This window comes from Mytilus edulis, chromosome 6, assembly GCF_963676685.1.
Source record: "Mytilus edulis chromosome 6, xbMytEdul2.2, whole genome shotgun sequence".
In the NCBI taxonomy this organism is placed as follows: Eukaryota; Metazoa; Mollusca; class Bivalvia; order Mytilida; family Mytilidae; genus Mytilus; species Mytilus edulis.
Genome location: NC_092349.1, coordinates 46,684,718 through 46,712,193, shown reverse-complemented (window position 1 = coordinate 46,712,193; position 27,476 = coordinate 46,684,718). Strand labels below are relative to the sequence as shown.

General features: G+C 31.1%; 1 protein-coding gene across 4 annotated transcripts in view; it reads left to right on the top strand.

The window, feature by feature from the left end:
• LOC139527777 (oxysterol-binding protein 1-like) overlaps positions 1-27,476 on the top strand; it is a 40,243-nt gene that overhangs the window by 3,225 nt on the left and 9,542 nt on the right. For 2 of the 4 annotated variants that reach the window (XM_071323445.1, XM_071323446.1), the window contains exons 2-8: positions 10,045-10,250; positions 14,886-15,136; positions 18,137-18,320; positions 18,691-18,787; positions 19,487-19,583; positions 25,067-25,279; positions 26,479-26,724. In XM_071323445.1, the coding sequence (XP_071179546.1) occupies positions 10,045-10,250; positions 14,886-15,136; positions 18,137-18,320; positions 18,691-18,787; positions 19,487-19,583; positions 25,067-25,279; positions 26,479-26,724 (1,294 nt within the window). Of the gene's footprint in view, positions 1-10,044; positions 10,251-14,885; positions 15,137-18,136; positions 18,321-18,690; positions 18,788-19,486; positions 19,626-25,066; positions 25,280-26,478; positions 26,725-27,476 lie in introns of all 4 variants that reach the window. The other 2 variants (XM_071323443.1, XM_071323444.1) reach the window with 1 other exon arrangement.

Sequence of the window (27,476 nt, the reverse complement as noted above, 5' to 3'; positions counted from 1 at the left end):
GCACAATATTGTGCAATAGCAAGAATTTTTTTTAATTGGAGTTATCTTTCTTTGTCCAGAATCAACTTAAATCTTTGTTATATACAATATACAATGTATATACACTTTTTACTACCAACTGATAAATTTAAATAATCTTTACCATTCAGTGATAACAAGCAGTTATTGTTGCAAACTCCATTAGAAATTTGAATTGATATCAGTTTTGAAAAAGGGAAACGGGGATGTGAAAAAAAAGGGGGGGGGGGGTTAAATTTTTCTCATTTCAGATTTCATAAATAAAAAGAAAATTTCTTCAAACATTTTTTTGAGAGGATTAATATTCAACAGCATAGTGATTTGCTCAAAGGCAAAAAAAAACCTTTTAAGTTCATTAGACCACATTCATTCTGTGTCAGAAACCTATGCTGTGTCAACTATTTAATTTTAGATTTAAAAAGTTTGAAGAAGAAATCTTTAATTGATTTGTAAAATCTTGGCATTTGTTTTGTGTAAAAAAAAACCATGTAATGTCAAAAATTTGATCACAATCCAAATTCAGAGCTGTATCATGCTTGAATGTTTTGTCCATACTTGCCCCAACTGTTCAGGGTTCGACCTCTGCGGTCGTATAAAGCTGCGCCCTGCGGAGCACCTGGTTCATTGTGTCGTCAGATATTTTCTTTTGTGACGACGAATTTTTACGGGAACCTGTGTAATATCCAGTAATGGTGGACAAATAGCGATAAGGTGTATTTCGACATGGAAAAATGCAATCACAAAACAATTCGAAATCTATGTTTTGGATTACGAAATTTCAAAGATTGAAGCGATTTTTTTTATTTTTTAAAGATCGTTTATTTGTACAACTCTAGATCTCCACAAATTACTTTTTTTCTCTTCCGGTAATACCAGAGCGAGAATTTTGGTTAAGAGCTAAAATAAGTTTAATACTTCTTTAAAAAGTTATCATAATTGGCTTAAGTTTATGTTTAATCCATTTAATGCATTAAAAGCGTCTTATTCATTCACAATCTCTTGTCAAACAATGTTTATTCTCGGACTCATTTTCGTAAATTTTTCTACGGCCGCCATTGCACATTTTTGTGTAAACTACGGATAGGAACCGGACCAGATATGACAAAAATCCGCATTTTCACGATAATGACAACAGATGGACAGTAGACAGAAAAAATAAACCAAGAGAGAAAACTACGCATTAACAGACTATTTGTTAGATAACTTTGTTAAAAATGCATATCATTTTGATGTAAAGATAAAAAAACAACTGGGACTAATTCATTGAGTGCCATGAAACAATGAATTTCATAAACATGATAAAACTTGAAAAGTTTTTAAATTGATTTTTTTTTGCTACTTTTGCTACTTTATCTTTACTTAATATAATATAAAAAATAGTTAATTTTGTGTACTAGATATTGAGTTTTGTATATGGGCAGGAATTCGCTAATGAAATTTTAGGGTCAATAGTGTTTATCCAATAAAAAAATAAAGAAATCATGCAAATATGGAGAATAAACATGGTTTAAATATCAAAGTGGGTTAATCTTTATTGCCACATGCAAAAAAAATGGATCCAATTAAAAAAATCAACAAGAAATCAGCCCTTGTTATGTGCCGGCAGTGGAAAATTGTAGACAAAAAGTGTGACATTTCTGCAGTGGCAAAACCCCAAGTCATATTTAGAATATACCTGAAGAATTGTTCTACTGTAATAGATGAAAATCAACTGCAAAATGATCAGTCTATCGATTAGAAACCCCATTTTGTACAGAATCCGATTATTTCTGCAAATAAAATATGCTTGAAAATGGACAAGTGCATGTAACTTTTCGCGTCAACAAATGTTACATGCACCTTTTTATCAGCTAATTAGCTTTGGAAACAAGTTATTGGTCCAGCATTGCAAGTTTTGAAAGGTGTCAACAATGGGTACAATTTGGATTTCATCATTTTCATCAATCAACTGAAGTTTGAAAAATATAGAAGGTAAGAAAATTTATTTCATTTTCGTGTCAATACTGCCCAATAATACTCATCTTTTTATAACAGTTGTATATTTCTTATAGTAAGCATTACCATAATTATTTTTTTCCACATTTCAACCCGCTGACAATTACATTAAAAGATGGCTTTGTTATCTTTCACACTTGGCATCTACCAGTGATCCAGCAGATGATAAGAGAGTGGGACCAGGTTAATTTGACCTCACTATGAAGTGTTACATGCACTTTCTGAGTAGATTAGGTTCTTTGATAATGATGTGTGACTTGCTTTGCAATTTTATCAAAAAATATAAGTTTATCTTGTATTTAAACAGGTTTGACCCTTACGATACTCATTTTATTGCTGGAGAGATTTCTGTACATAACATTGACACGAAATATTTACCAAGGATTGGTGTCTATGATACATGCAAGAGCTTTTTTTTGTACGGTTTGCCTTATCAATCTAATTTTTTACATGAAATACCACAGATTAATTGCCAATTTGATTAATTAGTACTTGTATTCTTCCTCAGCATTATAAAGATAACTGGCCACTTAATTTGAAAACATAAAATGTAACATTGACACCAGAATAAAAACAATATTACTTTATTACACTTAATGCATAATTGGCCAGTGCATAATATCAAATCAAATATAAATTTATGCTGAATTCTTAACAGAGAAGTTGTTGATCTTTCTAGATTTCTAGACTTTACAATATTTACTTGTAATTCTTATCGTTTAAAGGCATGTAACATTGACACCATCTTCTGCGTCCAGGTTACATGCTACAACCTAATAAATGTTCATACAATTATTCAATCAATAAAATCTTGTTGAAATTTAAATTTGCTTCATAAAAATGATATTAAAGAAATAAATGAGTTTTTATTATTTGTGTTTATTTTTTTCCTTGATTGACTAGCAATTTTTCCTCATCATTTGTTGGTGTTCCTGTCAATGTTACATGCATAACCCAGAATTATAATGTTTTAAAAGCATTGATTTCCAAACCCCTGATATGAGCTTTAAAATGAATTTATCTGAGTTTATAAATGACTATCTAACATCTGAAATATTGTCATCACACAATTTCTTTGATGCTTATATGATAACTTTATGAGTAACATGGACAGCAACTTTCGTGTCAGGTCTTTTTTGTGTTACATGAGAAGATTTTACTGTGATGAAATCAACAGTTAATCTAATTTTTAATATTCAAAGTTATTATTATGATACTTATTTTAAAAAATAATGTATAAAGTAAACCCAAATTAAACTTTTTTTCAATTAAGAAATTGTGTATGTAACATTGACAGAGTCTATTATTTAGACTTTTACATGTTCAAGTCAGTGTTATGTGCGTGAACAAAACTTACTACCATATCATGCATATGGAGCTATTATTTTATTTTTATTTTACAAATGAAAGCGTTTTCAAGTTTTCCTGTTTAATTTGTCTTTTAACACTAGTTAGTAACATTGACAACAATATTTTGTGTCAAGATTTTTTTATGTTACATGCAAAGGTATTACATGGTATTACTTCCTTAAAGTCAGACTTTTATATAACATTTTATAACCTAAATGATTAATTAGATATTACTGAGCAGCAATAATATTATTTCTCCAAAGTTGACTATTAAGCACACCACTTTCATGTTATGGTCTTCATGTACGTAACATTGACATACAACCTTTTACTTTTCTGTCAATGTTACACGCTTGAACAGAACTGATAACATTTACTAACTCTTTTGCTCTATAAAGAGATTATTGATAATTTAACTTGTTTTACCACCATCAAACTTCATCTTTTTTTCTAAATATAGATATTCTTTTTGGAAGTGTATTTTCTTCATTGACAACAAAATTGGTGTCGGTCTTGAAAATTTACATGCAATTTAAAAAAAAAAATCTACAGGCAATACATGTATGAACATAAGAAAGAAAAAGAGGACAGGTAATAAATGTGACAAAGAAAACTCTCAGGAAGATGCTGCAAAAAAATACTGTCCCTGTCAACCAGTCAGATGGTGATGTCCCTGCCAGCCAGACAGATGATGATGTACCTGTCAGCCTGGAAGATGGTGATGTACCTGTCAGTCAGTCATATGGTGATGTACAAAAAAATGTACATATCAGTCAGTCAGTTGGTGATGTTCCTGTCAGTCAGTCAGTCTGTGATGTTCTTGTAAGCCAGTCAGAGGGTAATTTTCCTGTCAGCCAACAGATGGTGATGTCCTAGTCAGCCTGGCAGATGGTGATGTTCATATCAGTCAGTCAGTTGGTGATGTTCCTGTCAGCCAGTCAGATGGTGATGTCCCTGTCAGCCAGTCAGATGGTGATGTCCCTGTCAGCCAGTCAGATGGTGATATCCCTGTCAGCCTGTCAGATAGTGATGTCCCTGTCAGCCTAGCAGATTATGATGTCTGTGTTAGCCAGTCTGATAAGGTCCCTGTTAGTGACTCAGGTGGTGACGGTCCTTTCAGCCAGTCAGATAGTAGTGTTTGTTTGTGTCAGAAAACCAGGGGATGATGACTGTGTTTGCAGACATACTAGTGATCGCCCATTTGACCATTCTACAGCAGTGTAGAAGATAGTTATTTCAAAATCTTGTTTATTTATCCCTTTTCAATCACCAGTCAACACATGTATTTACTGATGCTCATTATAGAAATCATGAGGAATTCAATTTGAAACATTTTTTTTTTAATTTGTTATGCCAATAATTGACATTCCAGAATTTCTTTTGCATTATAAGATGTTCAGGCTCCTTCTGATTTCAAAATAATAATAATAAACTCATCATGGATACCAGAATTGAAATTTTGTAGGCCAGACACGCTTTTCGTCTACAAAATACTCTTCAGTGACGCTAATGAATCAAAAAAGTAAAAGAAGGCCAAATAAAGTTGAAAACAGGATAGTGGTCTAGTGGGTGTTGGTTTTCTCTTCTGAATTGTTTTACACTGATCATTATGGGGACCTTTAAATTATGGCTTCCTGTAGCATGTGTAGTTTTGGTAACAAGTTTTCGAGATGAAATGGCATTGAAAAATCGAAACAAGAAATTTGAGAGTTTGTATATTATTGTAAATTTTATAATCTATGCATGTATTTTGGTTCTGATTGAGGGTAGATTAATTGTTTTTTTCTTTTTCTTTTTTCAGATAGATAGTTGAAGATGTTGGAGACAGAAAACAAGAAACAAGAAACTTGTTTTGAATGTTTGAAATAAAATTTATTTTTTAAACCTTAAAAAGTTATCATAAAAAGATTAACCAGCAGAAATAAAACAAGATATGGGGTAATGTCTCTCAGACAACCTCAAAAATGAAACCCAAATTGTGCTTTATAGAAGTTATGTAAACGATTGAAAATAAGATTCTCCATAAATGCAGCTGTATCAACCTCTCGCAGATTTGTCCATATTTTTCCTTGGTTTTTCATACTATTAGTTTTAAGTGTAACTGTGTCACATGAATGAGGGATACATCATTTTGTACCCTTACTTTGTCAGTATTAGTTATTGAGTGAGAAACTTGTGGATGCTGATGCTTGTGTGGTGGTTTTATCAATCTCATCCTGTGCATAAAAAAACGGGTTACTTACTTACTGATGATATAAAAATGTTTCATGTTGTGGAAATTTTGGATGACTCCTTCATCAATTGATCTATCTTTGGTCTTAGTTTTATTTTTCTGGTTATTTTGACATTTGAATATCTTTTAATTTAATTAGCCTTCCATGGTGTAACACCATGAACAAGCATAACTACTGGTATAGTTAAAAAAATATGTCTGCTGTCTGATTTAGGTGAATGGTTTGGGTATTAACCACTACATGTATTTAAATAATATCATATATGAGAAATGTGGGAGTATCATTTACATTCAGATGGTTGTTTGGAGGCTTTTTATACCTTTTAAGGTCAATTTTGGCATGGTTCATTATTCATATTTTTTATGTCCACGTTACATGCAACATTTACGTCACTATTTTATGACAGAAAAGAGATAATTGCAAAATTATTAATAAAAAAATTTAATGTGAGGGTAACACAATGAAAAAGAGCCTTTTCATGTTCAGAAACAAAATGATTCTTACTGTATTTATCTCTTAAACATTTGCATGTAACATTGACAGAAAATTAGAGGAAACCTGTTTTCACAAAATTTCTGGAAGAAATGAAAATACACATTTAAGAGTTTAGATGAAAGACAATGTTTTGTGATCAATATATATGGTATTAAATGTTGAATGAGTTAAGGAATCATTAATCTCAATTTGGAAAAAGTGTCCATGTTACATGCTCCAAATTCATTAATTGCTTTGGTTCCAAACTGACGCAAGTTTAAAAATGATTTTTTTTTGTTACAAATAGAAGGACGCCATTTGTAGCAATAATTTGTAAAAAATTTGGAAGCTTATAATGATTTTTATTTTTTTCTTACAATGTCACACTTAAGTAACATTAGCGAATTCCTGCCCATATATACAGGTTGCACTATAATGAATCATTCATTCATTTGACTTATTGTTGGGCAACTGAAACCACATATTTATTTTTGTTTGGCACAAAAGGAAAAAAATAATTCTGTAACTATAAATGAATAAAGAAGAAAAAAAACATAAACTGAAACAACTGTTTTTGTGGTTATAGTTTAATTGTATTCTCAGTTATGAATTGAACAATTTAAACTAAAACATTTAAAGGAAATAGAGCATCAACGCGACGCGACAAATGACATTAAAATAAATACAGTTATTTTTTTTTAACCAAAATGTGATGCTATCCAAAATTTCTGGGGAGAACACTTGAGTTTGTAATTGGGTCATGTAGGTCTATTTTAAGAGGTACAGTACATGTACTACATATAATCATGATGGTTAATCAATGACATTAGGTATAAAGTTGTTCAAGCATTTGCACATCTCACTTCAATGGTGATTATTTGGCCCCTTCTCCCCAGTCAGGACCAAAAAATGTTTCATTCTTAGATTTTTTTCGTCCTACAACATTTTGTCAATTGTTAACATACATGTATATTGTATATACAACACTGTAGCTGGCCTATCATACATTCTTTAAGCTTAATTAATGTAAATTCAGTCTGTGGTTTAAGTTTTATAGACATCAATTACTTTGTCTGAAAATATCATGCCTTCATTGAACCCAGTTCCAGTATAACGTATTGTATGCTATGTATCTAAAAATGTCATGACTTCATTGAATCCAGTTCCAGTATTGTATGCTGATATCACTTGACCAAAAGTTACATGTACAAATGTACCCTGGGATTTGCAATAGCTGGTGAACACATTGTCTCCCTATTATCAGTCAGGGATGCTAACTAAACAATTGATGTCATTATCACCTATTTCAGTGATTTTGTTGTTTTTAAATTCAGTTATCACCTATTTAAGTGATTTTGGTGTTTTCTTTGATCTTCAAATGCTAAGTTCATTGATTTTCCATATTTTCACTAACTTTTCTATAATTTTCTTACATAAATCAAATATCCCTTTATCTTTAGATATCAATTTCACCAGTGCGCTTGGGCAGTAAGTACAAAATGTAAGTGCGCTAAAGCTTTTAAAAGCATCCTTGGGAATTGTTCTGTAATCCAATATTTATTAACTACTCTTACTATCAGACAAAGTCAACAATATTATGTGACCTGATTGGTTTTCTTTAGAATTAGAATGATTTATTTTAAGGTTATGTCCTGATTTACAAATTATTCCAATTTTTAACCGGATTTTTGTGACAAAAATGTCGGTTATTGATTTGGGGATGTACGGCGGGCGGTCGGGCGGGCGGCAATCAAATGTTGTCCGTGCATTAACTCATGAACCGTTCAGCGAAAGCTTTTAAAATTTTAATATGTTGTTACTGACAACTAAATGAAGGTCAAGTTCAATAATGGCGATTTTGACTTTTACCGTTCAGGAGTTATGGTTCTTGAAAGATTGAAAAATGGAGTTTTCAGTCATGTCCGTGCATTTACGCATGAACTGTTCTACCAAAGCTTCCCAAATTTTAATATGTTGTAACTGATGACAAAATAGAGGTCAAGTTAAATAATGACGATTTTGACTTTTACCGTTCAGGAGTTATGGTTCTTGAAAGATTGAAAAATGTTGTTTCCAGTCGTGTCCGTGCATTTTCTCATGAACCATTCAACCAAAGCTTTTGAAATTTTTATATGTTGTTACTGATGACAAAATAGAGGTCAAATTTGATATTGACGATTTTCACTTTCACCATTCATCAGTAATGGTTCTTGTGATATTGCCAGGACACAAATAAATATTAATAAATCCGGTTTGCTGTCGTTGTGACAGCCTCTTGTTGCATATTCAAATAAACTGTAAAAACTGGCAGGCTTATCAAGCAAATGACAATTTCTGCATTTACATAGTTGTTTTTTCAATGGAATTCTTGTCTTTTTACTAATAAAAAAATCAAGCTTGCGGGGAAAATATCCAAAAAATGTTATAACCACTTATTCATTTATTGAAGTGATTACATTTTAACTTTTCAAATTACTTGTTTCAGTGATTTTGAAAAGTCTGTCTGAAATTATTATAAATATTTCACAGCCAAAATCACTGAAAGAAGTAATTTTGAAAGTAGTACCCCTGATTGATTATATGACTGAATAAAAGTGAAGCTTGTAATGTTGATATTTTGAAGTTTAAATACCATTCCTTTTACTAATTAAAGTATCTGTGTTAGATGTTAATAAAATGAGTTACAGTGCACACTCTCCTAGGGGTACATATATATAATGTACATCTTCACATTACTACCAGTTCAGGTAGGGATATCATATTGCTTAAAGAAATCATTTCATGATCACTAATTTTTATGAAGGATCTGAAATAGGTTGGGGTGTCTTCTTTCCTTTTTCCTTTGGTCTCTTTTAAAGGCTTTATAATTTTTATACGACCCCAATTTTTTTTTCAATTATTCTCTATTCTTTTTTGTGTTATTGGCCTGTCATTCTCTATCCTATAAACCCCATTCAGACCCTCTTGTGATATATTTCATCCATCACCCATTAAGGGATTTGTCATTTAATTTCCCTTCATCTTCTATCATGTCTATTGCAGATTTTAAGAATTTTAACGTTTCTTTTACCATATGTTCACTGATCTTTTATCCCTATTTGTTATAGCAGTTTCAGTGGATTGGAAGACCAGTATAATGCACATTCCTTTCAGTGCAACTAGCTGTTATACATTGGATTTAAAGGCATTGATACATGACCACACGACCACCTGGGCTCTCAAAAAAAGAGCTTTCGCTGGCCATGTGTTACCTTTCCTCGTCAGTTTTAATCTAGCGGCGTAGTACAGTACATGATATATAAGGCATAAAGATTTTATTGTTACAGATCAGCTAAATTATCTATAGTAAAGGATCCTACAAATTAATGTAATATACAGTCACAGAAAATAATTATATTTATAATAAAATTGAGAATGGAAATGGGGAATGTGTCAAAGAGACAACAACCCGACCAAATAAAAAACAACAGCAGAGGGTCACCAACAGGTCTTCAATGTAGCGAGAAATTCCCGCACCCGGAGGCGTCCTTCAACTGGCCCCATAACAAATATATACTAGTCCAGTGATAATGAACGCCATACTAATTTCCAAATTGTACACAAGATAAGTACGTCTGAGTCAGTGACAACTCTACAACAGATGTATCCATCGGATCGCCATCAATGATGGTGATACATGGCTGTGTACATAATGTATATACAAATGTACAACTTGTCTAAACATCAACCCAACAATGTTAGATCTGTAAATTTGCTTTCGCAAATTTTTGGTTCTTCCCTCGCCGGGGAAGTATATATATATATACTGTTATAAAATGGGGAGTGGGTCAAGGAGATATCATCCTGACCTAAGAACCGAAAACAGCCAAAGGACAACAATGTTAATATGACTTTACATACTAAATTTAATGTGGTCAACTTATAATTGCAATTTTGATTTCATAGAACTTCACCTAATTTTTTATTTTTTCAGAAACCAAGCGGAAATGGCTCATACCTGCAGGGGAACTATAAACCTTGCCAATGCCTTTATACATACAGAAGATTCCAATACAATCGTGATATCAAATAGTGGATCCTCTACATACTACCTGAAAGCTACATCTGAGGTAGAGCGACAGAAGTGGGTCACTGCGTTAGAGTTGGCTAAAGCAGAAGCTGTCAAAATGCAAGATACTGGTAAGGACCTAAAACCTCTCACCTACACACTTTACCTTGATCCAAAAATCTTTTAATATTATATTTGAATTATTCTCATAAGTGTGCTAGGGTAGAAGATATTACAGGATAAGCCAGATTGTTTCATCTATTTACACTATTAAGAGGAAATAAAACAATGATAATGACAACAAGTAAATTTTGTTTAAATAAGCTAACTGCTTGGTCAATATGTATATCAGGGATAATTCCAGGTGTTTTCAAATGGGTCCCTTGAACATCAAATTGGGAATTTTTATTCTAATTGGGAATTTTTTAAGCATAAAATCTAAGACGAAATAACATTATTTTCCTGTAAAAACGGAAAATGTATATTATTAAGTTTAACCTGTACACTGATGTTCATGTAAGTTGTAACATTTTGAATAATTCTGGATGGGCTACTGTTATTACATGAATATCATTGAACATGATGCACTAGTCAATCATCTTAGATATAGTTACCTAGGCCTATTACAAAACAATATATTTCAGCTAACATAAACCACTGAAAAAAATCATTCATCGGGTATTTTATCAACAGCAGGTCATCTCTATAAATCTACCTTGATTCAAATGGATTTCAAATTGAACTGGTCAACTGTCGAATTCAGAAAAGCAATTACAAAAGTTCATATACTTAATTGATAAGATATTTAAAGCATTGAACCAGTAATCTTTAAAATTATTTGGATCATCTTCAAAACTTTGGAAATAGTTCCATAATGATGACATCGTATTTCATGAATGGTCTATCATCAACATTATTTTCAAAAAACGCTCAAACTTTTGACTTTTGAGGAGTTAATTTCTTTCACAAAACAAGTTTTCATCATATTCTCAGCTGGGCGATCTGCTTTTACGAGATCAGTGCCCATTCAAACTTTATCCATCAATGTTATATCAAAATTTGAATTTGGTCTCTGCTGAGGTCTACTTTGACACCCAATTTTATCAAACTGCTGGGCGATCTGCTTTTACAAGATCGAATACACCCATAACATATTAATCAATTGAATTCGGCTGCAAAAATTGTTTGCCACATGTTGACATAATTAAATCGTTGTTAATAAAATGCGATCGTAAACAGCATTCTTATCTAGATTTTAAAACGTTTTGACAACAAACTATGAAAAATTATAGTTGCCTTAATCGGTGACAGAAACTTTTCCAGAAATATCATTTTTATTTTATTTTCCTGAATTGGGAATTCATTTTCATGTACATTTTTTTGGGCCGCTGGCTGATTTAAAGGCCGCTTAGCGGCCCTAAACTATATAGTGGAATCATCCCTGTATATTGATAGCATTGCCATGGTTACTGCGGAAATTTTATGTTAAGAAATTGAAATAAAGGAAATATTATTTCACTATAAATGTCCATGTTTATTTGTCAATGATTAAAGCTTTAATTTAAAAATAATATAAAACTTTTATTTCCTGTACTTAAAATTTTTCACATAAAATTTCTGTTATTACCATTAAAACAATTATTGAATTATTTTCTGGAAGAAGGACTCTTACATGTACGTAATGTTAGGATAGTCACTAACGCTCTAATAGGTAAAATCAATAATGACAGTATGAAACAAACTACAACATGTACAAGTACTCTTGATATTGCATAATGAAACGGTGCACCTGCATCATGTGTATTGTAGATCAATTACATATAATTTAAACTTTTAAACAGCTTCATTTTTCCTGTTTCATGTTTTTACTTCTGAGGCTATTCTCAGGCTAATCTGTTACATGTATACTCAGCAAAATAGTTTATGCACCACTTCTTTCATGTGTTGATAAAAACTCTACTCAGGCTGAAAAAAAGGTAGAAGAGGGGGGGGGGGGGGGGGGGGAGGTTAGGTTAGACAATGTACATGTATTATGTGTATACAATGTACTATACACCAATGAGGAAGACAACATTTCACAAAAAAACTTAGAATTTATATAATTAGAATTGAGCCTTAGTCTTGAACAATTCAGTAGAAAGGAAATTAGTCAAAAGATTTTTTTGGACACTCAGAAGATGTGGTATGATTGCCAATGAGTCAACTCTTCACAAGAGCCCAATGACACAGTAATGAACAACTATACTAAGGTCAGTGTACAGCCTTCAACAATGAGCAAAGCCCATACCCCAAAGTCAGCTATATAAGGTCTAAATGACAAATGTAAAACAATTCAAATGAGAAAAATAAGTGCACAAAACAACTAGAAATGTTTTTGAAATTATCTGAAATGGCTAGAGGAATATTCATTTATAAAATGACCCAATGAATTTCTTTATAAAAAAAACACAAGTTTACTTAGGATAAGATATTTCTTTTATTAAACTATTAAAAGTGATTTTCCCCAAAAATGTGTAGGTGTTATGGATATAAGAAATGCAACAGAAATCTGTTTTCTAAAATGCAAAGGAAGAATTCTTTTTTATTCATTTCACAGTAAATATAAGTTTCACAATCATTAGATTACCAAAATTCTTAGAACATGAACATGATAAAGGCAATGATGTGATTCTGTTATTTGATATACTACTTGTTTGACAGGAAACTAGTCAAGTTATATATATATATTTACAAGGAAGCTAGCTCCTCTACATTAATTATGTTAATTAACTGGTTGTTAAGATATGTTCGCTACATTTTAGATGATTGTATATAATGTAAGCAGGAAGTTTTGTATCCTGTTCTCAATATATGGTATAAATGTTACCATGTAATGTTAACTTACATAGGTATGAACGTGTAACACACGTTTTCATAGCTACCTTTCTCGTAAAGCATTTTTGTAAAGAAATGCATGGCAAATTTGAAATTGCAATTTTCATGTTAAAATGGAAAAATATTTTATTATTTTTAGACAAGACCACTTTTGATATCATAATTTTATTTGATATTTTCATAATTTCCTTAGATATCTTGCATGTTTATTTTCATGTTTCTTTTAATTAAAGAATAACTAATCAAAGATTTCAAATAGAGAAAAATATTCAACGAGTGACCAATTCAAACAACACATGAATTCACGAATGCACATACCCCATGAGTTAATTGTCAGTGTTGATCGGTAACGAGTTTAATCTTTTTCAATATTTGAATTTTTATGCCCAAACTACGATAATAGAGGTGCATTATGTTTTCTGGTCTGTCTGTCAATAGGTTTGTCTGTCAGTCTGTTCGTCTGTCAGTCTGTTCGTCTGTCAGTCTGTTCGTCTGTCTGTTCGTTCGTCTGTCTGTTCGTCCGTCCGTCCGTTCGTCTGTCTGTCTGTCCCACTTTAGGCCAAAGTTTTTGGTCAAGGTAGTTTTTGATGAAGTTGAAGTCCAATCAACTTGAAACTTAGTATACATGTTCCCTATGATTTGATCTTTCTAATTTGAATGCCAAATTAGAGTTTTGACCCCAATTTCACGGTCCACTAAACATTGAAAAAGATAGTGCAAGTGGGGCATCCATGTGGTATTGACACATTCTTGTTTAATTAGTTATTCAGAGGAGTGAAATAACCCCGTTTGTTTCACATGTGATATTATCAGTTTTTATTTCACTGGGAAATCAATGTAATTCATTGCAACCAATGTAATAGTATCTTACATTTCATTATTTCATTTGATAGTTATCAAAGGTACCATAATATTATAATTTAATACGCCAGACGCGCATTTCATCTATGTAAGACTCATCAGTAATGCTCAGATCAAAATAGTTATAACGCCAAACAAATACAAAGTTGAAGAGCATTGAGGACCCATAAATTTCAAAACGTTGTGCCAAATACGTGTAAGGTAATCTAGATGCCTGGGATAAGAATATCCTTAGTTTTTCAAAAAATCAAAGTTTTAAATACAGGAAATTTATAAAATGACCACACAATTGATATTCATGTCAACACCGAAGTGTTGACTACTGGGCTGGTGATACCCTTGGGGACGAAACGTCCACCAGCAGTGGCATCGACCCAGTGGTGTAAATAGTTATCAAAGGTACCAGTATTATAATTTAATACGTAAGACGCGCGTTTCGTCTACATAAGACTCATCAGTGACGCTCAGATTAAAATAGTTATAACGGCAAACAAGTGCAAATTGAAGAGCACTGAGGACCCAAAAATTATGATATTTGATATTTTCCAAACCTCATTTGATATTTGATATTTTCATAAATTATTTGATAAAAAAAAATTATATGATATTTTTGTAGTTTGATTATATCATTTTGTATCTTATATTTTCATAATTTCATTTGACATATATATTTTATCATTTTTATAATTTCATATTTCATAATTTCATTCATTTAATATCTTATATTTTCTACATTTTAAATACCTTATATTTTTGTTCATAGAAATATCTGAAATCATGTTGCTGTGTGTTAAAGGCAACACTAGGTCAGGTGGAAATGTTTTTGGTAATAAATGTCTTAAATTAACAACTTAGATAAAATGCTTATAAATGGAAAATAAAATCAATACACTGTAAAGTGGTTTATATTTTTCAGAATTTAAATATTACGATTTAAAATCCCAATCCTGTCTATGATTTATTTCTGGTAGGGGGGTCTCATTATGGAATTTTTAATACAGAATAGCTGACCTTTGACTTCTGTTTTGTAGAGAGTGATGAGGAAGACCAGCCACAACCAGATAAAAACGAACTCCAGAACACGGTAAAACTTCTGGGGTCGAAACTCGAGGACATGACAACATGCAATGATCTGATAGCCAAACATGGTAGTGCCCTACAGAGGGCGCTGTCAGAACTGGAGAGCATGGAGATTTTAACTAACTCAGAACATGGGAGTAAAGCTAAAGTCATCAACGAGAGAGCTACGATGTTTAGAATTACGTCAAATGCAATGATAAATGTAAGTAGGAAAGTCATCAATATTTTTGAAAAAATTATGCAAGATTTAAAGAATGAATACAGTTTCAAGTAGAATGTTTATACAATCATGTTGAATTAGTAATATTGACAAATGTAAAAATGGATTTTTACAGGACTGAAAAAAATGAAAAAAATAGATTTTTTTAGAAATAAGATTAACCATTATTTCTCATTGATTAGGCCAACTAAAATTAATTAGTAGATTTTCATCCAAATTTTTGAAAAAATGGGGCGGGTGGGAGGATTTTATTTTTTAAATTTTATTTCATATGAAACCTTCTGGTCACGTGTTATTCATATATGCAAGTGTAATAATAAGCTTATATCATGTAAATACATCCATAAGGTATCGTGTATAAGACAATAACAATCAAAACCAAGGAGTAACCAAAGACTCATAAAACCAAAAGACATTTACATCAACAGTTACAAATAATAAGTAGGAAACAACACGAACTCCACTAAAAACCAGGAGTGAAATCAGGTGCTCCGGAAGGGTAAGCATTTCCTGCACCGTATATGACACCCAACATGTTATTTCTTTGTTTAGTTCGGTAATGATGGAAGGTTATTATGACTGAGGAAGAATATCACTGAGATATGATTTCTGACACACTTTTGTCATAATGGCCAATCAGCTCATGATGGCGATCATAAAATTTCTTGAGTGATGACCTTAATTTGATTGATTCATAGCCCTGTCTTAGCAACTTTTGAGAAAGCAGTATTCCTCGTTCAACAAAATCAACGTACTTTGAGCTAGCTCTAGAGTAACTTATCAATTGAGACACATATACTCCATATGCTGGTGCCGCTTTTTCAAATTCGTAAATATATATCTCTGATTGGCAATCACTGTTATTCATGTAATTGCCACTTTAGAAACCTATTTTATAGTAAACAGCAGAAATGTGGAGAAATGCTCTCTTCAGTTGGACTACCTACATCAAATGTATTTTGCTTTCTAAGCAATGTTTTGTTGTCCTAATAAATGAAGCAAATGCATTGGTATGCAACACGAGTATGATAAGTACAGAATAAAATGAAAACTCAAACAGTGTTGAAATAATCGGTCCTTAGTATGCAAGATGCAAATATAATTACAATGTAAAACATAAAGTTGTTTAATGACTCTATCGTGGGTATTGTAACAGAGGATGTTTGCTGTTTTTCTACAAAAAAACGAAAGGCATGGCTAAATCTAAATCTAAGAGCTTGCTATAAATTAATAAATTAAAAATGCGTATGTTTGTCGATTTTCTGAACTCAATATATATACTGTCACCAATCTAAAAAGTTCATGCTTGTGTCAATTTCTTTATTCCAGTCAAATGTGTTCCACGATTCTTACACTTTTGGGTTTCATTCACAGTCCAAATTTCTTGACACAAAGTCATTGTATAAATAAAATAAATCCAAGGTGTTTTATTCACAAACATTTGTGTCATTTGTGACATACGGCGATTTGCGTTCTTGGACACAGCGTATAACTCGTAACCCGAATATGTCATGCCCTTCTCGTAATCAATCTCTATTCTCGGTAAATGATGTTGTCATCATAGGTTAGATTATATCGACTTAATGATTTCAGTAAGAATACTCTGAGAAATACGAAAACCGTATTTTGAAACAGGAAGTTTTACATGAAGCGAAATTATCGACGGTTACCGGTAACGGAAATGAACAAAATCCGGAAATCATATTTTTTTCAAAAATAAAAAAAATCGGGGCGGGAAGATTTCAGAGGGGCGGGCGGGGATGAAAATCTATCAATTAATTTTAATTGGCCTTAATATACAAAAGAATTCTAAAGTTTTTTAGGTCACACAATTACAGTCTTCAACTTTAGATAGATTATCTACATTGTATTTAATATCAAAAGCTTTAAATTGTTCCAAGTCTTATAAAAGTTGGGTATACATTAAATAGAAGCATTCAAAGATCTGCTCTCAACACTAACTTCTTAAATAATGAAAAACAAAGATATTACTAGTGCAATTACAAAATAGTTCTGACTTTGGAAAGGCAATTAGATATATAAACTAGTTGCATTTTATTAATCACAAAAAATGCAGCTCTCCACAGTTTAGATTCTTTTTAAAAGAGTCAATACTATTTACTTCCATTATCCAGTAACAATTACCTTAACAACCCAGGGGAGACTATTTAGATTCCCTGTGTAACATTCTTTCTCCTGTCCAGGTAAAACAGTAGAGATAAATGTCATTTTCAGCGATAAAATTACATATTGTAGCTTTCCTACTCTTAAAAGTACACAAGTTATACACAAAAGTCAAACACACCTAACATAATACATTCAATCAATATTACACCTAATGTATCATGTGTATAAATAGTAAGACCTGTCTACACCATGGTAAGTTATAAATCAGTTTATGTACATTACTGATACACAATGTAAATAGATTGGTACACATAATCACTAAATTCTTTATCAATGAAGATGTTGAATGCATGCATATATATGTTAGCTTCAAGTACACACTTGACCTTGATATTACATATCTTATCTAATAAGTGTATAACATCATTATTGATATCTAGTTCTTTATTTTGTAGACCGTGAACACTCAAAATTGTCAACTTATTCTATTTTTGTTTCAAGTGATGTTTTCAAATTTCATTAGATTTTGAACTTTGTTTTTATCTTGATCTATATATGGACTATAAACAGGATGTTTAGCTTGGACTTTTAAATTTGAAGTATGCTCTATTTATTTTCACTGAATATTTATATTTTATATTTTATTTAGATCTGCACTGAATATTTAGATTTTACATTCTAATTTTAGTTCTGAACTTAATATTTAGACTGTACATTCTTATTTTAGTTCTGCACTGAATATCATGAATATTCAGATTTTATACATTTTTATGAGTTCTGCACTGAATATTTAAATTTGTTGTTTTCTATTTTAGGCTTGCACTGAATATTTAAATTTGTTGTTTTCTATTTTAGGCTTGCACTGAATATTTAGATGTAGCACAGTCACAGACAAAGAGGTTACAAAAACTGTTTGATTATGAACATGAACAGAGAATGAAGTTAGAAGATATGGTGGAACAATTGGCTAAAGAACAAGTTTCTTTAGAAGTACAAGCAAAGAAATCCTTACATTTACAAAAAAATGGAAAGGAAAAAGGTAGTTTATTTTGCCTAATATTAAAATTAGAATATGTGGTATGACTGCCAATGAGACAATTATCATTCAGATACCAAATGTGGTGAAGGTCAGCAACTATAGGTTACAATACAGTCTTCTACAATGAGAAAAACTAATAGTCAGCTATAAAAGGCCCTGAAATGTCAAATATATATCAGTTCAAAGGAGAAAACCAACAACCAGATTTATGTACAAACCAATAAACTAAAAACAAATATGATATACAGCAACAAACAACTACCACTCTTTTAATCAAAATACTTTTACATAAATTTATGTTCTTCATGTAGGGTTTTGTTCTAGTTTCTAGCGGAATATTTTGTTAATTTTATTATCCCCCTTTTTTCAGGATCAACAGGTTCAGATGAGGATGATTTCTATGATGCTCTAGACTACCGTGCAGATGAATTTGAAGTAGCTCTTCCACATGAAATAATGACTCATAGGTAATAATATGTTTAAATTATGAAACATAAAAGTCTACAATAGAAAAGCCTTATCAGATATACAGGTTATCAGGTTACAAAATCAAAAATCATAAATAAAAAAATCAAAAAAATCTTGAAATATACAGATTATTACTGTGTTCAAATTTTGGAACTTCACTGGTATTCCCATAAATATTTTAATGGAATAGCTCATAGGAGATTCTCAATTTCTGTTGGTGCTCAAAATATTTTTTCATGCAAAGGGTGTACCTACTGTTCTATTTTAATTTTTGTATATAAATACCCTCTAAACATTCATATAGTTTACACATAGCATATTGCTTTTTATCACACTTCCGGTAAAATATTGTTGATGTTATTGGTTTAATGCCCTAATGGGGTGGCCTATGGATTCATATGGGGTCAGTAGATCTCATAGGAGCATGTTTATATGGATAATTTAAAAAGGAAAGTTATTTGTATTTGAGCATCTACATCACCTAACCTGATAACCTGCAATAATTTTAAAACTATTAATGTCATAAAGCAATAATTCTTCCTTTGTGGTGTCAGACATTTATTTGTGATGTCAAAAATTTCACAGGAACCTTTAAAGATGTCCAGTATGCATGGTATGTGTGGACATTTAACTCTAGGTGTATTTCATGATTCATATTTTTAAAAACATCGCTTAATATTCTGTAATTCTATTTTCAGGAGGATGCTGAGCGACACCAGTGAAGACAGCCATATTATCCTTGATGATAGAAGTAGTAACGGTAGCGACACTGAGCAAGATGGCCAGGAAGCTCGAGTATACTCACATATTAATAAATCTGATAGTCCTAAGCGAAGCGTAGGTTATATAGTACTGAGAATTATGCATGGTAGTAGTTCTTATACACTGTTTCCATGGTGAAGGAAATTTTTTAAAGTTTTGATTATTTTATATTTAAATTGTTGCTTTCTTTTTTTTTTCTTTTATTTCTTTTTTTTATACTTATTTTCTATACCTTAACATCTGCTACTTGTACTATAAATTTTATTTTTATGAAGTCACGTTTTTATGCCCCACTTAAGGGCATTATGTTTTTCGTTCTATGCGTCCGTTCATCTATTCTTATATCAGTCGGTCCGTACATGTTTTTGTCAAGGTAGTTTTTGATAAAGTTTAAGTTCAATTAACTTGAAACTTAGTACACATGTTCCTGATGATATGCCAAATTAGAGTTTTGATCCAAAATTTACGGTCCACTGAACCTAGAAAATGATAGTGCTTGTTGGTCCGAGACCACCATTGTCGTCCCTTGATTTTCGTTGTTCACAAATATAGTCCCTAGTGTTGACAGTGGGTTACTTGCCATTAATTTTTATACCCCTTCCAAATTTATTTGTCCATGTTCACTGCCTCAAATTGCAAGAAGGGGGATGAAATTACACTGTAAAAAAATTTGGGTCCAGAATTTTAAAGGAAAGTAGTGATTTGGTCCAGCTGAAAAAGGTTGAAAATGAGCACTTCGGAAGCTGTCAAAAGATTTCAAGACGCCCTAAACATAAAATTGTCCATATTTTGAGTTAGAGACGATGAAGTTTTCTATAAATTTGATATAATTTGTCCCAAAAGTAGTACAACACACTGTAAAAGTTTCTTTGAGAAAGCGCAGGTGGGATTTTTTTTATTTTCATTTATGTTCTAAAAGAAATGCACTACGAATTAATTGTGTTCTCGGACCTAAGAGGTGAAATCTGTAAATATAGAATTTGTACTCTGGCAACTTCCCTAAATGATTTGATGGTGTCAACTTGTCAAATAGCATGAAAGTAAAGGATTTAAACTTTTATTTTATAGAATTTCTGCAAAAATGACCAATTTTGGCATTTTATGGTCAAAATAGGCATTTTATAACTTTTTCAATATTGATGCATAAATGGCATCCTGACTTTCTATCTGACAGGTTTTTATGGGTCAATATTTGTGTTTCTATGCCTTTACCTGTTTCTTTTACTTATTTATGAACTCTGAATCTACAGAAAAGAAGTTTATCTCAGATAAAATGTGCAAAATGTGTTGTATAAATGACCCTTGTCTAACGCCTTGTTTGGATGAAGGCAATAGTGGGGAGCTTGGTATATAAAATTTGATGTCCATATTACAGACCTCACTAAATTTGTATCAAATGCACTTTACAATGTCTATTGTACCTGTTCCATTTCACATAATAAATTTCTTTTCTTCTGTAGGATAGCAAGTGGTTTAAATATAAGCCTGTTGAGAATAAATTGCATGCAAGTTTTTCCCTAAAAAGGCAAAAATCTTTGTTTCAGCCCATACTGCTTGTAAGAAAAGTTAATTGCAAGAGTCTTTTTGTGCTCAGATTTGTTGTATCATGTCACATGAGTATAGAAATGATAAAAAAGACACAAATTTTTATTTCTTATAGCCTCAATATGCATTTTTTAATGTAAATATGTAGCACGGCCTTAATTGACCCTAAATTTTTTCCAGTCTTACTTGGCCTAAGACCCTTTTAAACTAATATGATATGTTATTTGTAACTTTTCTTTCCATTTAAAGTACTTTAAATACATATGTAAGGACTATTTATAACTAAAAAGCTTCACAAATTAAAAATTGCTGGAAAATATTACATCTTCATGTAAGGCTCCCCTTCATTGAAAAACCTGAATTTTTAGGCACAGGCTCATATAAATTTGACTTTTGAATAATTATGCCAAGTCTGATAAATCAAATGAGTACTCTATTGCTTTTAGTACATGATAAGTTATATGTTAAGGCATTTAAAAAGTATTTTTTTGCAATATTTTAATTTTTAAAGCCCCAAATGTTGATAGTTGAAATTTTTCAATTTTAACGTCAAAATTTTACACGCAAAGATGAGTATAGAACTTAACTTAATGTCTATAATGTACATGCTATTGTCATGAAACTTTGTAAGCAGTGTTATAATACATTAAGCTTTGTTCATACCAAGTTTTTTTAAGATTTGTCAACTCTTTCTACCCTATTAGGTCCGAGACCACCATTGTCGTCCCTTGATTTTCGTTGTTCACAAATATAGTCCCTAGTGTTGACAGTGGGTTACTTGCCATTAATTTTTATACCCCTTCCAAATTTATTTGTCCATGTTCACTGCCTCAAATTGCAAGAAGGGGGATGAAATTACACTGTAAAAAAATTTGGGTCCAGAATTTTAAAGGAAAGTAGTGATTTGGTCCAGCTGAAAAAGGTTGAAAATGAGCACTTCGGAAGCTGTCAAAAGATTTCAAGACGCCCTAAACATAAAATTGTCCATATTTTGAGTTAGAGACGATGAAGTTTTCTATAAATTTGATATAATTTGTCCCAAAAGTAGTACAACACACTGTAAAAGTTTCTTTGAGAAAGCGCAGGTGGGATTTTTTTTATTTTCATTTATGTTCTAAAAGAAATGCACTACGAATTAATTGTGTTCTCGGACCTAAGATGTTATTGATGTAAGATCATGTACTGATGGAACAAAATTAAGAACACAAATAAGATATCCTATACTGAGACTTGTATAGTTCGTCTGGTATCAAATATGTTGATTTTTTATAGCAATATTTAATATGTACATGCACTAAATATTTTTCAAGGTTAATTTTTAGTTATTGCAATTTATTCCTTGTTTTATGTTTATAGAAATACTTCAAAATATGACCTATCAATGTGAATGCCTAATTCAGTTGTCTACTTGATGTGCCTGAAATTTTTTTAATAATAATAAAAAAAAAATAGAATATCTAAATAATTTACAGAAAACTTAAAACATTCATCAAAGTGGAAATAAGATATATATCAGGGCTTCCAAAACGGTCATATATTCCGGTCATTTGTATAATGTCCGGTAAAAGTCCGGCTGGGCAAAGCATGAAACGGTCATATACGTTTTAGTTTTCAAGGCTTTTTCGGTCATTTTTACTGTCATAATTCACGATCTTTTTGACCCAACCTTTTGCCATAAACATCAACACATTTCCGGTCATAAATGTGACATGATGATTAATTACTATCAAAACAACACCTAATTTAATACTTTCTAATTTAAATCAAGGCTAATTAGTAGTTGGACAGCTGAAATCTACCTGTTCAGGTGACAGGTGAACTATGTTCAGTACCGGACATCGTATAAATTGATCGGTCTATTCACAATTTTTTCTTACTTTTCAGCGGTTTGTTTCTTTAATATTGATTTAGTCCAAAAGATTAAAATTATTAGAAATTAGTTTATCAACATGATTTGATGAAAAATTTAAAAAGGTTTTAATAAATGAAAAATCGTCAGAACTACGTCGTATAAACTAGAACACGTGTGCGCATGTGCACAGGTGGGAAATTTAATTATGCATCCTACATTTCTTCAAAAATGCTAAAATTATCATTGACACCTGTATCTAACGTTCATTTCAAGTATTTTGTTGAAGAAATAACGTGGAAAGAGCTTCTTCACTCAGTCGTGCTTTGTAAACATTCACAGATTTTACGTATCCGTTTATGGTCCATGTTTTACCATTGTCAAGTCAACATCCGGTTAGAACAATGTGAAAACGAAACTAAAGATTTGACAATGTCATTTTGCACAAATAAAAAGTCTAAGGCAGATATGAGCACGCTGATGTGCACACTTTGAATGATGCACTGCCAATTTAACAGTTACATCCGAACATCAAATTCATATCATATCAAAGTAAAGTTTAAAATCGTTTTTTTTATGCAATGTCAATCATTGGAATGGCCATCTGATTACCATAATTGCCTTTTGTGACTAAGTCTTAAGGAATTAAAATCGGAATCAGATATGAAATGTCCGGCTGGCTCAAATATTTTTTGGAAGCCCTGATATATATATCCAAATATGTGATAAACGTATACACTTAATTATACCGCTTCTTTCCAAAGGTATAAAAACCTCGTCCAGTTAAAATTTGGAGGCATGGGAAGACCAAGTGGAACAACTGTATATGGCTTATTTTAGCTGTCAGATTTAAGAGTCTGAAAAAAATTTCAGTTTCAAAATCATTTTTTTTGTTCTGTTATGGTTAAAAAGTTTTGTATAAATGTATTTAATTTCCAGTGTAACGATGTTTTTATTTAAATTTTGAGAAAAGTAGAAAACTCCTGTCGGTATTAAAACATACAAAAATTTCCTTCATCATGCAACACAAAAGAACTTATTTTTAGTTTCAGTTTTCAGTTCATCTGCTTTTCACTATAGTTTGCTTGTTTTATGTTGCAATCTTTTAACACAACTGTCAATTTTTAAGTAATATCAATTTGGCAATATATGCCCCTAAGGGACGACATCAAAAGTTCAATGAAGGATAAAAAATTTATTTCACATAGTTTTTTCACTGACCCCCACACCCCCTCTCTTAACTTAATTTGGGAAAAATTAATTGACCAATAGGGTTTATGTAAAATCGATTTTAGATTAACAAAACTTGCAGCAATGTTGACCCCCCCCCCAAAAAAAAAAACAACCCAACTATTTGATTTAAGTTTTTTTTATCCTACATCGATCTTTTGATGTCATCCCTATTGAAGAAAATCAAAAATATTTTTATTTACCATGCTTTTATAGACCTAATCAGTACTAGTTTGCCTACATTACTGCTTTTGTACCATCTTTATTTAGTTTTATTTCTTGCTGTTAACCTTTTGTGCATTCTGTAATTTTTGTGCAATACTTGTTTTCATGTTTTCATGAATATAACAAAACAATGATTTCAATTGCTCAAAGAAATACCATTTTCTATAGACTAGTTCATGTAGAATTTATCAAAACTATGAATTCGTGCTTTCATAAGAATTCAATCTTTCCACACTCCATGAAAATTGGTATTTACAAAAAATGAATGAATCCAAAATTATATATATTTTATTATTGTTGTAGATTGGTTCTGTAGCCATTTCAAAAAATATATTTCTGACAGCTGCGGTTTGATAAAAAATATTGTGGTTTGATAAGCTTATAAAATATATTAATTTCACAAATTTTAACATGGAAACCTGCTGTTGTATTTTTTTTGCTTCTTTTTTTTTTCTGTCACTATACTTATTTTTTGTACTCTTAAAGATATGAGGTATTTTTAATGTTGGGTTATCTAAAACAAGTGAAATTTGACGTCATTGAATTTTGACCAATGAAAAACTGAGATCAAACAAACTACTCAAAAACACAAGTAAAGATATTAATTATAATGATATTTGAATTATTTATACATGCATTTTTATTCATGCAAATTATTTTTTAACAGGGTTCCACAGTGGCAACTGTAGTTAAATCTACACATAAACGAAATCCTAGTCAAGAATCTATAAAAAGGACAGAGTCCATTGATTCCGCTAGTTCAATGACCCAGAAACGTTTCCGGCGACCTTTGATACCACCTCGACCTAGCTATAGTCTTAATTTATGGAGTATTATGAAAAACTGTATTGGAAAAGAATTATCTAAAATACCCATGCCTGTAAGTAAACGAGTGGGCTGAATAAATGGAATAATTTTCTGCAATTCCAGTTTCAGTATTTTAATTAGCTGACTGAATATGAATACTTTTAATTCAGAAATTATTGGGATGTTTTTATTGTTGCAAAAAATATGACAGGGTTATAATCACAATAATTCAAACTCACATTTTGAAATTTTTATTTAAATGATACATGATTTTTCTCCGTATCGCAAAATTTAAAATCGTATGTTAGTCTAAAATGAACAAATTTACAGTATGTATTTGTATTCTCATAAACATAATGATACAGAGAAATAAGTGTGTATACAGCTATAATACAATATAAAATCAGACGCAGATCCAGAGGGGGGGTTCCGGGGGTTGGAACCCCCCTTTTGTTTGGACGATCAATGCATTTGAATGGGAACATGTAATTGGAACCCCCCCCTTTTTTTAAAATGGCTGGATCCGCCCCTGATAAAATAGTGCCTGGGTAAACAAATATGAAAACATAATTTCAAATAATTGTTAAATTGAGAATTGAAATGGGATTTGTGTTAAAATTTAACTTGACCAAAGGGTAGAAAGCAGACCAAGGCCACCAATAGATGTTTAACACAGTGAGAACGTACCTAACCCAGAGACAGTCTTCAGCTGGCCCTTAAACAAAAATGTGAACTAGTTCAGTGAAGTGGACTTCACACTAAACCCTGTAAAATATGAATGAACTAGAATTATATAAACATACAAGACTACCAAAGGCCAGTGGTTCCTGACATAGGACAGGTGCAAAAATGCGACAGGGTTATTATTGAACACAATTTAAACTTACCAGGAGAATGCCTGATTCAATGGGCAACATTATAGACAAATTAGAATTTACATTATAAATACCTTAAATAGGTAAATATATATGTTTATTAAAAAATTTCAGAGATGTTTTATTTTTGGGTAAATTTTATTGGATTTGTTTTGCATTAATGATAACTAGTGATGTAAACATGCTAAACAAATTATTCCATTTCTGAAATCAATATAAAAGCTCACATTTTGGTTCTTTCATTGAAATTTTCAATAATTGGAAACATTCTTGTTATTAATTTATGAAATGACAGGATTACTGTTGATGCATAATGACAGAGTTAAAAAAAAAAATAAGGACAGTTTATATTTTAACACGTAATCCTCTTCATTTCTGAAAATTTCATTTTTTTCAGGTTAATTTTAATGAGCCTTTGTCTATGTTACAACGTCTCTCCGAAGATTTTGAATATTCCCGCTGTTTAGATCGAGCAGCTGAAAGTGAAGATTCCGCTGAACAATTAGCCTACCTAGCTGCCTTTACTATTTCCTCATATTCCACGACAACAAACCGTAGCACCAAACCATTTAATCCATTATTAGGAGAAACGTACGAATGTGATAGGATGGATGATTATGGCTGGAAATCTATAGCAGAACAAGTAAATATGATATTGATTATTGTAAATTTAAAATACAAATTCAATATTTATATTTAGATAATAAAAAAAAATAAAAATAGAAATTTTGCAATGATTTTAATGTTAATAAATTCTGATGGAAAGGTTTGCAAATAAAAAAAAACCTTAAATTTAGTAAAATTTAAATTTATACATCATATTTTGAAATTGCACTAATAAATCATGTTCTGTATTTTGTTCAAAAATAATAATCAGAAATGCATGCAAATTTTAAAAAATTTATAATAGTTCATTTAAACAGTGCAGTTTTTTCTATGCATGAATGAATTTTATATGAAAATCGTTGGACTTTCTCTGAAATGTTTCATTTGATTTTTTTTCGTTTTTAGTTGATCTATCATTATGTTTTATATTGGTATGGGACACTATGATAAATTATTTATTCTGATTTTATGTACTCAATAGAAAGCTTTTTCAAGGATTAATATGAAATTTTTGTGGAATTTATATTGAAATATCAATGATTTTTTTAAGCATAAGTCAGGATCATAATATAAACTTAATAAGCAAATAAGAAATATTTGTTAGAAAAAAAAGTTTTTACAATTTTGGGTAAATTTGGTCACAGAAATTGGTAAAATGTAAATGTTTGTATCTTTCAATTTTAAGCCTTTCAATTTCATATTTCAAGGAAATATTTTAGCAAATGTCTTGTGGTGACAAATTTCTTCTACAAACATTGTCTGATGGACAGAAACTTGCAAAATACCTTC